At 43.0% G+C, this 18,673-nt stretch overlaps 1 protein-coding gene across 1 annotated transcript in view; it reads left to right on the top strand.

Annotated features, from left to right (window-relative positions):
* The window catches only part of veph1 (ventricular zone expressed PH domain-containing 1), a gene marked incomplete at both ends in the record, with an annotated part of 168,229 nt that extends 154,489 nt beyond the window's left edge, over positions 1–13,740 (top strand). Inside the window, 2 exon segments of the mRNA XM_080731032.1 lie at positions 11,760–11,813; positions 13,558–13,740. Of these exon segments, the coding sequence (XP_080587158.1) occupies positions 11,760–11,813; positions 13,558–13,740 (237 nt within the window).
* Between the last annotated feature and the right edge of the window lie 4,933 nt (positions 13,741–18,673).

Genomic DNA, 18,673 nt, shown 5'->3' with positions numbered 1-18,673 from the left:
ATGCCCATATATGGAGGAAGACAGCCCATATCTGTGCGGCTGGTTCAGACAGGGATCTCCATGTATGGGCATAAAAGGGATGTACTATACACAGTACATGGATCTCCATATATGGGTAACTGGTCCAATATACATCACTGGCCAGAAGGTCAAGAATTGCATGTCGCCCTGAGGATGTGTTTGTGTACTCACTGAGTAGTGAGTACAGTATACTGATGTGTTTCTGTGTGTGTGCTTGTGTTGTGTGAGCGTCTGTATGCATCTGTGCCCTAGCACACGTGCCTGTGTATTTAGTGGCAGTCATCCGTGTTTTGAAACCATGAGACCAGCTCATTACTTTAATTGTATTTTATCCAAATATGAGATGATAAATAGGAGATGAGAGCATCATTCTGTTCTTCATAGTATCATGTTTGTCGTCTCTCAGAGTCGAGGGAGAGAGGCTCAACATAATGACTGACTCTTGGGACAGTTTGGCATTTGGCAAGACCCAAACCTGTGTGTAGAATTCCTCTGCCTCACGGGAATATCTTCAAACAGGGAAATATTTTTAGGTTTATTGGGAAGCCATGATAGAACGGATGTCTCCCTCTTGCTCTGCTCCAAACAATAGGCTTTGTGTTCTCTACCCAGATGGTAATATGTTCCTCCCTTGCAAAGGCCACTAATTGGACCAACTCTGCCTCTCACTCCCCGAGTTTACTCTGCCAAAGGGTCTTCTGGAGATGTTACGAAATATCTATTCATAATGGGGAACCCAGAATAGTTATTTCCTCAGTATTCCATGACGCAGCAACTGAAGCACTGAAACATTTGAAACTCTTCTTAGATGTGTTTGTTTATTTCATTTTTTTTAAACCGCCACTATAAAAAGTGTACAAATTGACCTTATATGGACCTTATATCTGTACGTTTTAACACTGAATTAACTGTGTGGTTTTCACAATTTATTAACATTCGAGTTATGTTAACAAAATGATGGCTGAATGATTTGAAAGAATGGATCCTTTCTCTTACAAAATAAACATGGGTAACAAAGGAATTATAAATAAAAGGTTGTAAATAGTTAATATCAATATTTGTTGAAACCGTGGTAAGATTCTGTTGGGGAGACACTGAGTGATGAAAATGGATGTCATTGTGTCTGTTAAGTCCTGTTCAGCAGAACACCAAATTCCACATTATGCTGATGTACAGTGGTTCTCAAACGGTCTTTCTCATTCCCAGCCAAATCACCTTCCATCACCTTTTTTCAGTAGTCCCAGTCAGCCAGATCACCTTTCATCACCTTTTTGATTTTTTGGTATTCTTTTGACATTTTTAGAGCAAAAACTGACCATTCTAGGTTCATATGAGTCCAAGCATTGGATTTGCGATGGAAATGACGTCATCGCCGGAAACCGGAAATGGAGCGTCTCTCCAACATAAACAACATGTTATTTTCACATTGGAAGCCATTACAGCAACGCCGCTATATCTCAGCGTCAATACGTCGGATTTTGATCCGGTTTGAAGTGTCTGTGGCGTCTATTGCGTGCCCCAGGTGATAGTCGATAGGTTTTTTACACCATCAAGCGTGCGTGTGGCACACAGGGTCCCACACTCTTCCATGCTAACGCTAGCTCCCGTCCAATGTAAAGTGGATGGGCAGGCTAGTATCATGAGGCCTAGTAGCAAAGGCCGGAGACCTAATCGTTGGCGCTATCTAGTGGTACATTAAATCCACTACAGCCTACAATAGCTAGAATGATGTACTGTATAACTGAAAAATGTATAATATTCCTGGCTTATAAGCGCACAAGCATATTGTAAGTTGGCTGTGTATGAGTTAAGGGGGTTCAAAGTGTCCCCAGCTAAATTAACCACTTAAACCGTATATGACTGAGATGACTGACATCCCTGATACCGCTGCCATGGTAACAGCCGCATGCTGAAACGATGCCTAAATTTAGAAGACTAGAAGCTGGGCCGCCCTTCGGGCGGCCCAGCGTCTAGTCGGCGACCTGGCCAACTCGGAACAATGTAAATAGGGAATGAATGCCCCGCCCTTTAATGCAAACCCCATTATACCTGTTTTCATAGGACCCGTTTTGACCATCTGTCTGCCTGTGTCCATTTATGCCCATATATGGAGATATCTGTATCTGTCTGTCTGTCTGTCGGCGTCCATTTTATGTCCATATATGGAGATCACTGCAGTTATAGTTCTGGGTCCATTTTATGCCCATATATGGAGATATCTGTCTATCTGCGTCCATTTTATGCCCATATATGGAGTATCTGTCTGTGCCTCCAACTGTGTTGCAGACACAGTGCCGGTTCCCCCTTTAATGCAAACCTCATTATACCTGTTGTCATAGGACCCGTTTTGAACATCTGTTTGCCTGTGTCCATTTATGCCCATATATGGAGATATCTGTATCTGTCTGTCTGCGTCCATGTTATGCCCATATATGGAGATCTTTGACCATCTGTTTGCCTCTGTCCATTTATGTCCATATATGGAGATATCTGTATCTGTCTGTCTGCAATCCATTTTATGCCCATATATGGGGGCATTCATTTTATGCCCATATATGGAGAACGCGCGTGCCGGTGGGACGAACGGTTCTCGAGATACGCGGATTACACACTCACAGAGATTTTTTGTTGACTCATGTGGCGTACGTGATGTCAGAGCCTTTTATGAGGTGATGTCACAATGAGTCAGAGCTTACGCCGATTTCCTCCGGAACAGCCTGATGTCAACAATCAGCTCCGCATAAGGAGATTCCGAACGTTTTGCGCCGTTTCGGAAAAAAACGCGCGTCGGGTCGGGTCGAGGCCGGGCACTGCACTCCGCGCCGCGGCGGAGAACGCGCGTGCCGAATCTGAAGCCGGTGGGACGAACGGTTCTCGAGATACGCGGATTACATACACGCAGACACGCAGAGACTTCTCGCATTTATAGATAGACTAGAAGCGAGCGTCTAGTCGGCGACCTGGCCAACTCGGAACAATGTAAATAGGGAATGAATGCCCCGCCCTTTAATGCAAACCCCATTATACCTGTTTTCATAGGACCCGTTTTGACCATCTGTCTGCCTGTGTCCATTTATGCCCATATATGGAGATATCTGTATCTGTCTGTCTGTCTGTCGGCGTCCATTTTATGTCCATATATGGAGATCACTGCAGTTATAGTTCTGGGTCCATTTTATGCCCATATATGGAGATATCTGTCTATCTGCGTCCATTTTATGCCCATATATGGAGTATCTGTCTGTGCCTCCAACTGTGTTGCAGACACAGTGCCGGTTCCCCCTTTAATGCAAACCTCATTATACCTGTGGTCATAGGACCCGTTTTGAACATCTGTTTGCCTGTGTCCATTTATGCCCATATATGGAGATATCTGTATCTGTCTGTCTGCGTCCATTTTATGCCCATATATGGAGATCTTTGACCATCTGTTTGCCTCTGTCCATTTATGTCCATATATGGAGATATCTGTATCTGTCTGTCTGCAATCCATTTTATGCCCATATATGGGGGCATTCATTTTATGCCCATATATCATATGCCCATATATGGAGATCTCTGTATGAGTCAGCCCTTGTGCCGATACGTCCATTTATGCCCATATATCTGTGTAGCCCATATGGAGATCTGCCCATATGCCCATATATGGAGATACATAACCATGGCATTTTGTGTTGACTCATGTTGCGTACGCGATGTCAGAGCCTTTTATGAAATGATGTCACAATGAGTCAGCGCTTGCGCCGATTTCCTCCGGAACAGCCTGATGTCAACAATCAGCTCCGCATAAGGAGATTCCGAACGTTTTGCGCCGTTTCGGAAAAAACGCGCGTCGGGTCGATTTCCTCCGGAACAGCCTCCGAACGTTTTGCGCAGAAGTCTTTTGCGCGATTTCCTCCGGAACAGCCTCCGAACGTTTTACGCAGAAGTCTTAACAGACACAATGACATCCATGTTCATCCCTCCAACAGAGAATCTTACCAATGTCCCTGGCACATGATATCTTCAGATCAGGGTCTGCAGCCAATTACATATTAATTTGGGGGTCCATGACATTATGAAGTTTGAGAACCACTGCTTTAGTAGATGATTCCTCAGCCCAACCGTGTTCCTCGGTGAGTGTTCCCCCTAATTGAGACCAGACAAAAGCGCAGTGCCAAACTACCTCAGTCCTCTCATTCCATATGAAATGCCTTGTAGAAAGACAGAATATGAATGAGGGAGAAATGAACCTCTGAAGTACATGTTTTATCAAATGTTGCGTTGTTGGAGCATGGCCACTGTCTTATATCCCAATAACATGAACCCATATCCCTATGTTGAAACCTGAAGTTGATTTTGTACATTCTTAATGGGAAACGTCTCCTTTGTAGCCCTGTCGTACTCCATAGTATGATGGTATTGCTTGCCAAATGTATCATTTTTAGCAAGCCACACCATTGTGTAATGGAATGCAAATCAAGCTTAAGGACGGCTATGCCGGTTTCGCCATCTCTCCGCTAGGTGTTCAGTTGCTCGCTCTGTCCGTCTGTCTATGTGATTGATATTCCTATGCATTTGTTATATTGTTGTTGATGTACTACTGACATATTATGTTGCTTATTATAGTGATGTGTTACCTGCTTATTGTAAGTCGTTTTGGATTAAAAGCGTCTGCTAAATCTAAACTGTAAACTGTAAGTGTCCATGTGTCCGTGCACCACTTTAGTGTGAAACGGTTAGGATGAGTGCACGTCCCCTATTGTTTTTGGCGGCCCAGTGGCCTTTAATCCTCTAGTGCCAGAGCAGTTCCAGAGCAGTGCCAGAGCAGAGCCAGAGCATGCCCTCAACTGATTTGACATTGGCCTTTTGTCTCATACCACCCTAAGGTCTAAGGTAGTTAGCTAGTTATCTCAAAATTGAATTATTTCTGGATATTAATCCTCATATGCACCCGTTGTAAATCGGAGCCAGACACCTTGGTCCTAAGCTGTCAGTTTCACGAGGACAACATTTTTTATGTATTTCTCAGAGGCTTTTGATATAGTTTTTGACCCCTTTCCTGTGTAACAGATGTATTTGTAGTCTGAGGGATCTCCCCTCTCCATAGCTCAATCAGACACAGTGGTTTATGATTCTCTTTTGGCCAGATGGCTTATTTTCTTTTACAAAACTAGAAGTTGATTACTTCACCTTCTTACAGACACTGGATTAGAGACTTGCTGGGCTGCCTTAAACTGTAGAAATCAAACTTTAGTATGCGTGGGAGGCTGGATACGTTTATGATCATTGCTTTAGGCAGACCACCCTTTGAATGTGTGATCATCTGTGTGAATGTTGTTCTTTTTTGGGGTTGACATTTTCATGTTCCATGACGATGGTTGTTTTTTGCTGTGTTTTGTGTTTGTGAAAAATAGGGAAAAGGCAATGGTAACAATTCTGTTTGTGTTGTGGTCAGAGCCATGCTGATATATTTTTTTTTGTCTTGTGCCATGTTTCTCATTAAAGAAATAAACTAATATATTGACATTGGTGGGGATTTAAAGCTAATGGATACAAAAATATATTGCTTGAAATCCCCCCAATTCTCAAGCAAGTATATAGAAATCCAATTTGTTTAAAGTCATACTGTGTAACTCTTTCAAATAAACAAAAGTATTTTTTTATATAATCTTTCAGAGCCATTCCACATACCACAGACACAGGCACCAACAATTATTTATTCATGTATCTTAAAATTATTACATACTTCTGACAATGCTGTTTTCGCTTAGCCTGATTTCAGACTCAGCTCACGCTTTATTCTGAAACTATGCCCTATTCTGAACGATTTCTGGGGGAGGGACTTTTGTGCGAGCGTGCTCGCGCGCGGTGATCGCGACGCACGGCGATCGCGACGCACGGTCGCGGCATGTGTGTGTGTGTTTGTGAGCGTGTCTCTGTCTGTGCCAGTGACTGCTACAGCACAGAACTGCAACCAAAAACATGTAATCAACATTAACAGCTTGGTGAAATCAGCGCGTGCGCACGCGTGTGTGTGTGTGTGTGTCTGCCTGCCTGTCTGGTGGTGTGTGAACTTCGTTTGAATCGTTTCACCTGCTACGTGGATTGGATATTCGTTAGACCCACCCCCACCCCCCGCGCTCATTGTAGGAGCCGCGATTTTTGGTTGGGAACGGCCGATTCATGTACTCATGGGCTGGAAGCAGGCTAGTTTTCACTAGGAGTTTTGGGAATCGCTGTTCTAACATACCGGTACCACAGACCAAGAGGTGTCACTAAACACACACACACACACACGCACACGCACACGCACACGCACACGCACACACACACACACACACACACACGTGACAGAGCTGGCAGGTTCTGCACGTTTGAGTGAGTGAACAAGTCAGCTTGACTTCACATTGAAATGTGTGATATGCAGGGGTACACAGTGTAGCCACTGTGGTTCACCGCAGTCAGAGCCTCGGCCCTGCCAGCCAGGAGGGGGTACAGAATACAGATGTGGATGATGTGGGAACATCTCATGATGGCAGCAGCGGGCTATGACCCAATGGAATGTAGCGGGTATAGCTGTGGTCCATTATGGACACATAATGTATTTATTGTGTATATATTGTCGCTGTCGGGTGGAAAACCTACATGTCTAAAACTGTCTTTTTTGCAATATTTATGTTGCAATGGATCCAATGTAGTCATTATTTAGTCCCAAGCTCTTAGTGCTTTTCATTAAAACCCACAGACACTTAACCACTTTCACCTTCACTTAAAGGAGTGGCGACACCGGCCGAAAATTAACATTATGATACAGTAGGTCACGTGGTGTTTCTTCAAACGGTCTGAAAGGGAGGCGGGGCCGTATCAGTTAGTAGTGAATGTATACTTCGTCCGTCGTGCGGTGCCGCGCAATGTATACTTTGTCCGTCGTGCGGTGCCGCGCACAACGTGATGGCTTTGTTGTTAGCGTGTAGCCCTGCTAATGCTGCACCGCACGGCTATTTGCGAGCATAGATGTTTGCGAGAGCTATTGACACACACACACACACACGCGCTAAAGCACACACACACAGGCTACACACACACACAGAGTGTATGAGCCACGGAGCACGGACCTCAGTCCGGCCGGTGAGACAGCAGGACATGGCTTGCTCCGGTCGGTCTACTCTGGTGCTCCAGTCAGGTTAGGGAAAGAGACAGCAGGGTATGGCCGACAAAACCGTCTCATAGACGGGGAGAAGCGTGTTGACCCTCGTACACCTTTTTTGACACCTTTTTTGAAGAAGACATGTACTTTTTTATCGGTCTAACCATTGATTTTAGCGAATGCTATATCATTTTTACCCCTAGAACTGATAGTTTTAAAGTTGGTTTAGAAAGTCGGAAACACACCTCGGTCAGCTTTTTTTGGGGCAGTTTCAAAAGATAATGATATGGATACTCGACTCCGCGAGTCTCCGCCCCTCCCCCCATATTAGCCCAATCAAATTAATGTATTGCCGTTACTGTACAGAAAGTACTACTTTCAGTACAGTAACTACAATAAATTAATTTGATTGGGTAATTTAACATGGGGGTACAAGACATCATTAAAAAAATTGGCTAATTTGATAGCCATAATTAGCTGTTTTGGCCGTGTCACGCCCCCTTTAAGAAAAAAGCTCACAACGTGCCGCAGATCGGCTGTTTTTGCTACTTTTGGGTGACAGTGTCTTATGACAAAGTAAGGCATTCATTTATGAAGAAAAGAAAAACATAAAAAGTTGAAATATGGACATACAAGGTTTCTGCCTGACAGCACCCCATATGTGTATGTGTATCAGTGTATCACATGCACTCAAACATCCACATGCACACATACTGTAGAATTCTACACCTTGTGGGGTACACCGTAGCCTTTGGTGTGCTCCAGGGTTTGGGATTTTGCCTTTTGAAAGGAAACAGAGCCAATAAAGTGCTGTCTGAATTCTCTTCATGTTCTCTCAACCCCAGCTGTGATTAAAAGCAGCACATACTGTGCTGGCCTCAGTATTTGGAGAGTATAGTCTATCTGCAGGCCAGAAAAGCAGGCTTACAATAGTGTGTTAGATTCCCAACACTGAACAATGAATGAGTAAAGGCCTCAGCAGTCACAGTGGTGGTGCCTTCGAGCAAGGCATTCTAACTACTCCGGCTGAGCTGCTTTGTGGCCAATAGTCTTATAAGCCTGCAGTTGTACTGAGCACCTACAAAGTTAATGAACTTTTGTTCCTTGGAGCCCCCCTTCTTAGATATGACAAAATCCACACACACACGCACGCACGCACGCACGCACGCACGCACGCACGCACGCACGCGCGCGCGCGCGCGCGAAAAGCACGCATTTGTTTTTTATGTTAAGCTATAAGCACTTATAGGCCCTTCTCGAACAAATGTCGTCAGAATGTAGATATGCTATTTTTGTCCCTTTTTAAATACAATTTTGAAAAAGATCCATATGACATTCCCAAAATAAGGATGCCAAGTGGACTGTGGTTACATTTTGAAATGTTATTAGTGTGTTTTACAATGATTGATTTTACATGTGGGAGTCTGTTATTTTAAAGTTACTGGATAATACATTATGTAAGTCAAGTTGGAATGATATCACATTGAGAACATACAGGAGAGTTTATTATTTTGTTTAAAGGACCTACACCATGAATTTTCACTTTTTCTATTTTAAAACCTTTTTTTGGGGTCCCACTGGCACCTTCTATCCTCACAAAGTCCTATTTCTGTACATTGTGTCTTTCTCTGGTTTTGGGAAGACAGAGATGAAAAGCTTTCCACGGGTTCTCAGAACAGTGCTGTTCTGAGAGTTGATCCGTGTGACGTCACACGGATTCCCGTTTTTTTTTCAGAGTCAAAATTTTTTTTCAAAAATTTCTTTTCAAAAAATCTTTTTTTTTCAAAAAAAAAATTTTTTTTCAAAAACTTTTTTCAAAAAACTTTTTTTTTCAAAAACTTTTTTTCCAAAAACTTTTTTTTTTCAAAAACTTTTTTTCAAAAAACTTTTTTTGTTTTTTCAAAAAACTTTTTTTTTTTCAAAAAACTTCTTTTTTTTCTGGAAAAACCCCACTAGATGCGCCCCTGAGCAAACAGAGGCCGTTTTGGTATTGCAGTTGGAGAGCCTCATTATAGTAGAGCTAGAACAAACAAAAAGAATGGTCAGAGTGTTTGTTGAGGGTTAAAACCTGTCTAAGACTCAATTTTGAGCATATATTTATACAAAAAATATAGTTTTAAAAGCATGGTGTAGGCCCTTTAAAATCTTGGTCTGCCTCCAAACAGACAAGGCCTCACGCACCCCCTCTGAACTCTGTCGCCCCCTGTGGGGGGCCCGGACCCCAGGTTGGGAAACACTGGTGTAACCAAATCTGACATAAACCAGTGTTGAAAACGAGCATACAGTCTCTCAGCAACATTTCCCTGAATATATATAGATTTACAGTACATAAACTGTAAAGTCCTTATCTTGTATGTTAACAGTGCCACCGTAATGTACAAATGGGACCAGGGTCCATTTTGTTCCATTTGTACAATCAGATGTTATGGGCGTCCTTGAAATGAAAAAGGTTGAAAAAAGGGTCTTGAAAGGGTAAATATTAACACTAGCTATTAACTATAGTTCATATTGAAAATATTCCGATCCAGTTCTAAACTAATTCAAAACCATAGGACCACAATATCTGAGAAAAATGTTTATTCTTAGACAAGCACTGACTCAATAAAAAGAATATGTGGTTTCTTGATATTTGTATCATTAATCAAATATCTTTCATAATGGATCTATTTTGCTGTCAAAATCAGTGTTATTTTAATCTTGTTACATTGAGCAGAAGTCCCAAAGTCCACTCCTCCATTTCCCAACAACAGAGCATGGCAACGCTCCATTGCTCATGATGTGTGACCATTACTGTAATAATGTGTGAGTGTGTCTCAGGACTCAGGAGATGCTGCGTTTAGACCTGCTACACATGCTTGTGGTGTGTGCGTGTGTGCATGCGTGCGTGAATGCACGGGTGTGCACATGTGTGTGTGCTTGTTTGTTTAAGCTTCCCACCTGCTGAGCCCAAAGAGCATAACCACTTAACCCTCTAGTCGTAGAGAAACAGACTTGAGTTACAACTGTTTTTTCTACACCAAATCTCTTCGCCCAAAATAGATGATCTACACACTCACAACGTGTTGCAACGCGACTCGCTGTGAGCTTGTAGATTGGCTATTTTTTTGCGCATGTTCCCCCCATAGGCATGCTGGGGTTCAAGTGGTTAAGTACATATGACTAGTAGTACAGTGTGTTACGCTGACATAATCAGCCATGAAAAGCAGCCCTTTTCCATATAAAGTGAAGTTCAGTGAGAGAAGAACTGTAGATCAGTGATTCTCAAAGTGGGGTCTGGGGATCCTCTGGGGTCCTTGAAGGGGTTCCAGGGGGTCCCCAGTAAAAGGAGCTAATATACCAACCATCACATTTGAACCACTTGAACCCTATTTTATTTTACATAAGTAGGCTATTCTAAAATAGCAGATCTGCTATTTTTGCAGAGGCTTTGTGTCTATGTCCCTATGTCCGTAGTAGACTTCACACACGACTAACTTCATAGAAAGTACGCAGAGACCGACATCACCACAGCTGATGTCACGGACAGAACGGCCCATACAAGGAGATATGCTTGTGTGTCTTGTTTGAGACCATGCGAAGTACTTTGCACAGGTGCGACTTTTTAAACAAAAACTGAAAAGATATCGGAAAAGAATTTGAACAAATTGGAATAACTTAGACATTTTTTAACACTAATGTTCTCTTCCGGTGGTCCCTGCCACAAAATCTTTTCAAAAATCCAGAGATTTTTTGCAGTCCTTGAGATGAAACGGCTATAGAGTTATGAAAGCATGGCAGCGTTTCCATGCTGACTCACCGTGTTCCGTAGGCGGAACCAAAGAGTTTGGTGCCTCTTGTCTCCTTTGTTGCTCATTATGTAATGCTCACATTTGTCATGGATTATTCCCTTTGTACAGTCCAACTGTGACGAACGCCTCGACAGGCAAAGCACACCGTCATAAGTGGGGTGCAGGGACCCCCAGGGGCCCTAGGGGGTTCTAGGCAGTCCCCAGCTAAATGATTGATAGTTAGGAACTAAATGGATCTGTATGTATGTAAACATTATACACATGTAACCACATGGACCCGCTATATTTATACACTGTCAGAGTTAAAATAGCTCTGAGGGTTTTATATGGTAGACTGGGCTCCCAGAGATAAAAATAAATAAATAAATAAATACACTCATCAATTTGGGGTCCTTGGCCTAATGCTTAAATGATTAAATAGCTCAATTCATACAGAATACAGGATAAACAAGTAAAATTGGAGCTTTGAACTTTTCATCAAAAAAGAAAAATAATTTAAGAAAAAAAAAGAAAAAAACGCTTTGTTTTGACCAAATAATATCGTAAAAAGAATATATACAAACATGCTCTGAAAATGCACGCAGTCCACACTTCTGACCTTCTGTGGTCAGATGCGTTGGCCGTGAATGCTTTCATGGTTTTCAAGTGGGTCCTGATCCAGAATAGGCTGAGAAGCAGTGCAGTTGAGGTTTTGTACTTTCAGGTCACACCTCACCTTCACACCTTCATGCCAACCTAGTTGTCCTCCAGAAACTGTTAAAATGTTTCTCTGAAATTTCTTTATATGGTCTCTTTTTTTGTGACTCTGCTTCTGTCCACAGAAAGACGAAGTGGATGACATTCCTATTGAGCTGAGCAAAGTTCAAAGCGTCAAGGTCAGTAAAATGTCAAAGTCAGTGAGTATACACATTATACAGCATAATAGAGAAGTGAAGTCTGACGTCATTTACCCATCCTACCTGGTTCACGTTCCCCCCCCCATTCTGAATTCCCATAGACTTTTTTCATATCGCGTCATATAAGAACTGTGTTCCAAACATAAACAAATTATCTAAGCGGTTTGACTCATATGGATATGAAGAATCAACTGATGGTGAGAAAACGCTAATGTTACTTACATTTTCGCTAGAAACAGGCTTTATCAAATATGAGTGAATGACTATCATAAACCATACAGAGCCACCTCCCCGACAATATCGTGCAAATGACCCAATGTTATTCTCCATAGAGAAATTACTTCCATGAACCGGGGGATGAGTCATGTCTTCACTGCTCTATGTCGCTATTTTTATACTTCATCACATGATAGTGCGTCGCACAAAAGCAGTGAAAGTACCCCTTGTACAAGCTCACAATGTGTCACAATGTGTCATATTAAGAGCTTGTATTGCGACACAAAGATCTACTATTTTCACTATTACTAATATTCTTTGAAAATGTCAGGAAAATCTTTGAATTTTGTCTTTAATAGAGCAATGCATTGATATAAAAAAAAAAAATATGCTTTGTCATTTGTACTGTTGGAACACAGTATTTTTTTTAGAGCATTTACTTTTGAATCCTTAGCAAATAGGCTACTCCAGTACTTTAACTCAAGTAGAAAATAGACAGAACAACCTTCGCTTGCAGTTGACTATACTTTGACTCAAGTACTGGGATTGAGTAGCCTACTGTGTCCACCTCATATAACCTGTTGATGCAAATTTCTTGGCATGCTCTAGTTGGCAGAGGAACAGGAAGACGTCACCACACAAACCTTCTTTATAATATAAAGAAGGTTTATGTTATATGTTATGCTTGTCTGTTTCACTTTAGTATGGGTCCCTCGAGCTCAAGATATTTTTCTTCTTTTTTAATACTATTCTAACCTACACATGACAATGGTTAAATGCTTGTATCCAGCAGAGCAGTAGTTGTGTGTCATGACGCACAGAGAATATGGAACAGAGATATCCATATCAGTTTCTTCATCATAAAAAGCTCACTGATTTCTAAACTTGATAGATTAATACAAAATACTGTCAGATTGTGTGTTGCTCATCGCCGCAGATAATGGAACTGTTTAAAATGGGATGCACATGTGTACATGGATGGCGAGTCCAGCGGACTGTACTCACACTGTTGTCTTTCATAGTCCAGACAGTGCAGTGGCTCATATGACCCATCTGGTCATATGGGTGGACTGCATGCAAAATAATTATTCCGAAAAATATATTCAGTATATATATCCATAAATAAATAAAAAACCTTTTAATAAATAGTGAAAATAGATGATTTACAATCTAACATTGCGATTCGTGGCACGTTGTGAGCTTGTAGAGCGTCTATTTTTAAATAGGGCTTCCTCTTCTTTATTCTTCTATATCTCTGTCTTTTCCACTCTTTCTTTCTCTCTCTCTCTCTCTCTCACCCCCTCTCTCTCTCTCCTCCTTGGTCTTGATTGATTGAATACTTTATTAGTAGTTTGCAAAAAAAAAAAAAAGCACAGGAAAGTACAGTTCAATACAAGGTCCGCTAAGAGGATTTTAAACCCAAGGAAGACTATGGCTTGTTTCCATTGGGGTCGTTTGTACTCAATGAATTCGCCTGTCCTCCTACCCCTACGCCTGTGTTCTGTAGGTGGTAGCTAAGAAGCGCAGAGAGAGGGGTCTGCCCCGGGCCTTCGAGATCTTCACAGACAGCAAGACGTACGTGCTGAAAGCCCAGGACGAGAAGCACGCTGAGGAGTGGCTGCAGTGCCTCAACGTGGCCGTGGCCCAGGCCAGAGAGAGGGAGAACAGAGAGGCCACCACCTACCTGTGACCACAGAGAGGCCACCACCTCCCTGTGACCACAGTTACACCACCTACCTGTGACCACAGCTACACCACCTACCTGTGACCACAGAGAGGCCACCACCTACCTGTGACCACAGCTACACCACCTCCCTGTGACCACAGAGAGGCCACCTACCTGTGACCACAGAGAGGCCACCACCTACCTGTGACCACAGTTACACCACCTACCTGTGACCACAGCTACACCACCTACCTGTGACCACAGAGAGGCCACCACCTACCTGTGACCACAGTTACACCACCTACCTGTGACCACAGCTACACCACCTACCTGTGACCACAGAGAGGCCACCACCTACCTGTGACCACAGCTACACCACCTCCCTGTGACCACAGTTACACCACCTACCTGTGACCACAGCTACACCACCTACCTGTGACCACAGAGAGGCCACCACCTACCTGTGACCACAGCTACACCACCTACCTGTGACCACAGCTACACCACCTACCTGTGACCACAGCTACACCACCTACCTGTGACCACAGTTACACCACCTACCTGTGACCACAGCTACACCACCTACCTGTGACCACAGAGAGGCCACCACCTACCTGTGACCACAGCTACACCACCTCCCTGTGACCACAGTTACACCACCTACCTGTGACCACAGCTACACCACCTACCTGTGACCACAGAGAGGCCACCACCTACCTGTGACCACAGCTACACCACCTACCTGTGACCACAGCTACACCACCTACCTGTGACCACAGCTACACCACCTACCTGTGACCACAGCTACACCACCTACCTGTGACCACAGTTACACCACCTCCCTGTGACCACAGCTACACCACCTACCTGTGACCACAGTTACACCACCTCCCTGTGACCACAGCTACACCACCTCCCTGTGACCACAGCTACACCACCTACCTGTGACCACAGCTACACCACCTACCTGTGACCACAGTTACACCACCTCCCTGTGACCACAGCTACACCACCTCCCTGTGACCACAGCTACACCACCTACCTGTGACCACAGCTACACCACCTACCTGTGACCACAGCTACACCACTTACCTGTGACCACAGAGAGACCACCACCTACTTGGGATGGGACGATATAAAAATGTCATATCACGATTATTGTGACCAAAGAAATCTCGATTTACGATATTATCGCGATCAAAATCCATTATACTGGGGCAGAACATTTGCCCAAAAATAAGCGATCTAAAAGCTTACAAGTGAGCTTGTAGATCGGCATTTTTTTGGAAAAGCCATTTGATAGAGAGTGAAAAAGAAAACTGTACGTATATTATAAGTACCTTTTACCAATTATAGAGGCTTCAAATGGTACCGGATATGCAGCTCGGCAAATAAAAGGTGAATTGATCCCAGTGCATGACGGAGGACGATATCGCGATAAATTAAATCTCTACGATACGATTATCGTGAGTGTTTTTTATCACGATAAACGATAATATTGCTTATCGTCCCATCCCTACCACCTACCTGTGAGCACACAGCCACCACCACCTACCTGTGGCCACAGCAGTATACCAGCCATATGCAGACTGGTTCTTGATGGGGCTCCAGCTAAATGTGTTAATACAGTAGCAAAATCCTAATGTATACTTGGGCTAATTTGAATATAGAAGATCTAATAAGATCACAACGCTTCGCTTCACAACACATTGTGAGCTCATAAATCGAAAAGGTTTGAAGACTTGAAGACGTGTGCACACACACACGGCACATGCACACGCACGGCACACGCACACGCACACACACACACACACACACACACACACACACACACACACACACACACACACACACACACACACACACAGAGAGAGGCACACAACGCACTGCATGAAAGTATACTATTGAGGACAAACTTTGCATGTGCAAATGGAGATACATACAGAAACATACAGACACACACACGCACACACACACACGTGCACATTCTACACTGTATTTCTTTCTTCTCGTCTTTCTTAAGCATCTATAACCAAATTACAGCAAGGACGAAAAGAGAATATCACAGCTTTGGAAGATGCTGTCCTAACATTCACACGCACACACACACACACACACACACACACACACACGCACACGCACACGCAGTACTGTATGAAAACAATACGCTGTACTCTTTCTAGTATTTTGCACAATGGAAACAATTCTAGCAATCATGACAACTTGCCTATCAACAAGTCATGCAGTAGCTCTTCAAACACACTAATATGCGATGGATGGATACAGGAAGAGTGGGAACCTCAGTGTTGAACTGGCTATTTATTCCAAAATGTAAAAGCAAAAGGTCTTAAGTACTGTAAAGTGTACAGTATACAGGCTCCCCCTGAGTTAGTGTGCCTTGCACGGTTTCCTCTGCCATCGGTGTATGAATGTGTGGGTTAATAGGTGAATGTAATGCACTATCTATGTAAAGCGCTTTGGATAAAAGCACTATATAAATGCACCATTTACCATTTACCACAGTACTTTATATCATTATCAGACTTGAATTTACTCTTCAACTTCTTGACTTGAATGACTGGCATAGCCACAGGTTCTGTAGCAATTTGAAGCAATTGTAGAACTATTAAACCATAATTGTCAAATGTTCATGCATGTTTTAATCATCTACTTTACATTACTTAACCATTTTTTAACATTTTGTAAAAAATAAACTATTTTATATTGAGGTGCCCACTCTTCCTAACTGCCCACTCTTCCGGTTACCCAATGGGTAACCTCTTATATAACACATATACATGGTTTACTGTACATGCTGTTACATTATGGGACCTGAATAGTGATATTATATGACTATATTTGTGTAGTTATTAGTGATCTAAACATATGTTACAAGCTATAAATGTTACACAACATTGCAAAAACTCACACTAGCATTACCTCTGCTACTATAAAAGGTATTTTACCCACATTTAAATCCTCAGTGTTGATTTGACTCAGAGTGTACAAATGGGACCAAATGGACCCTTATGGGTCAATTTCTATACTCTCAGAGTAAAATGAACACTCAGGATTTTAAAGTGCAGCTTACTAGTTGTGGTTCCCTAATGTTTTAGATCGAGACCCAAAAGAGAAACCTGATGAATCCCCCGGAACCCAAATTAGTGAATATAGCCAATCTAAAAACTTGTAGATGGGCTATTAAACTATTTCGTAAAAACTTTTAAATGTGTGGAATTCCTTAGGTTTGATGAGTTTCTTTTTTAAATGTATTGTAAAAATATATCATTTAATAATAAATACTTTTTTTAATGAAAAGAGTATATATATATTTACTCGCAACACTTAGAAATTGGTCCGCAACCTGAAAATGGGTCCCGACCCAGTGTTGGGGAACCACTGAGTTAGAGCATGCATGGTACGAACACTGCCATGGGTTAGGGGTTTGTTCCCTACTGGGACCAGCGATGTTCAACAAGTATGCAGCTTTGTTACTGTTACTGTACGTCAAACTGTGTTATACTGTATTTTTATCTGAAACCAAGCAATATGTAAACCTGTAGTTCTTAAACTGGGGCCCATGAGGAGGCTCCAGTTGGGGTCCCCTGTTAAGTTGCTGATAGGAACCAAGTGGACCCTTATAGGTCTGTATGACTGTGAACAAATGGAACCAAATCCATTTGTGTACACTGTCAGAGTTATGGGGGCGCGTGGCCTAATGCATCACCAAACTGGGGATGAATGGGGACCAGCTATGTAGAGCTAAGCACGCTAAAGCAGACTGTCTGTGGCTACTAAAAACAAAACAAACAAACCTTACTGTGAACTTTGACTCGGACCAGCTTTCTACTTTCAGTCGGATGTTATGAGAAACAGCGAGGACCAATCAAAGCAAACCCACCGCGGACTGTACACGAGCACGCGATCGGATGACGAGTGAACTTGACGATGACCTTTTGACGAGAGCCGGCACCCAACAGAAGCTTCCGGTCGGAGTCTCGTTCGTGCTTTTTGATGGTGTGTGTTGACGACTGAGCCGGGCCTGGAGCGCTGTGATTTATATTCAGCAATAAGGATAAGGAAGAGAGATGCAGAGCCCATAGGGAACGTGTAGCAATAAAAGTGAACAGGGTTTTCTTGGAGCAGACAAGAAAACAGGGAGACTAGTCTAATGGACAACAGATGAGCGGAGCACGCCACCCTGGAAACTCCCCCATATATCTGTGTGTGTGTGCGTGTGTGTGTGTGTGTGTGTGTGCGTGCGTGCGTGCGTGCGTGCGCGTGTCCGTGCGTGCGTGCGTGCGTGTGCGTGGGTGGGTGGTGTGCACCCAGTACGTTTGCGAGTGTGTGTGTGTGCGTGTGTGTGTGTGTGTGTGTGTGTGTGTGTGTGCCACTATAAGATGAATCCAGTGGTGTTACCGTTCATCCAGCCAGTATGTAATATTCCTAATACTTAAAGGGGAATACCACTCATTTTCAACATTGAACTATGTCATTAACTATTTCCCTGCTTCGGACGTTCCCGTTCGCCCCAATTTTGACGGCGGCGCGTTGCCAATACGGCTCGTTCTTTTTACCTCTTCTGATGACTGTAAGCTGATGGGGGGTCGCGCCGCCGTGTACTGTAAAAACATCTCCTGTAATGCTGCTCTCAAAAATCCACCGCACGTTAGCAATAATGGAGTCCCAAATCACATCCTGGCTGTTTTCTGTGGATCTGTTCTAGAAAATGCATTTCTGTGCTCTGAATGGATGGCAAGCGAAACTGCCCAATTCACATGAATTCTTTGTATAAGGCTGCCCTCTGCCGCCAGCTAGGCCAAAGTACACATATGAGCGTTGTATTGTAAAAGGAATTAGTTTGAAAATATCAATAGATAATTTTCTATAACATCGCAAATGTAAGCTGCTTTTTGCTGGCACCAGCCCCAATAAATACATTATAACATCTGACAGT

The sequence above is a fragment of the Nannobrachium achirus genome (genome assembly GCF_963921795.1).
Source record: "Nannobrachium achirus genome assembly, chromosome: 8".
NCBI classification, from domain to species: domain Eukaryota; kingdom Metazoa; phylum Chordata; class Actinopteri; order Myctophiformes; family Myctophidae; genus Nannobrachium; species Nannobrachium achirus.
The sequence above is the reverse complement of the archived record's forward strand: the minus strand, read 5'-3'. Positions and strand labels throughout refer to the sequence as shown.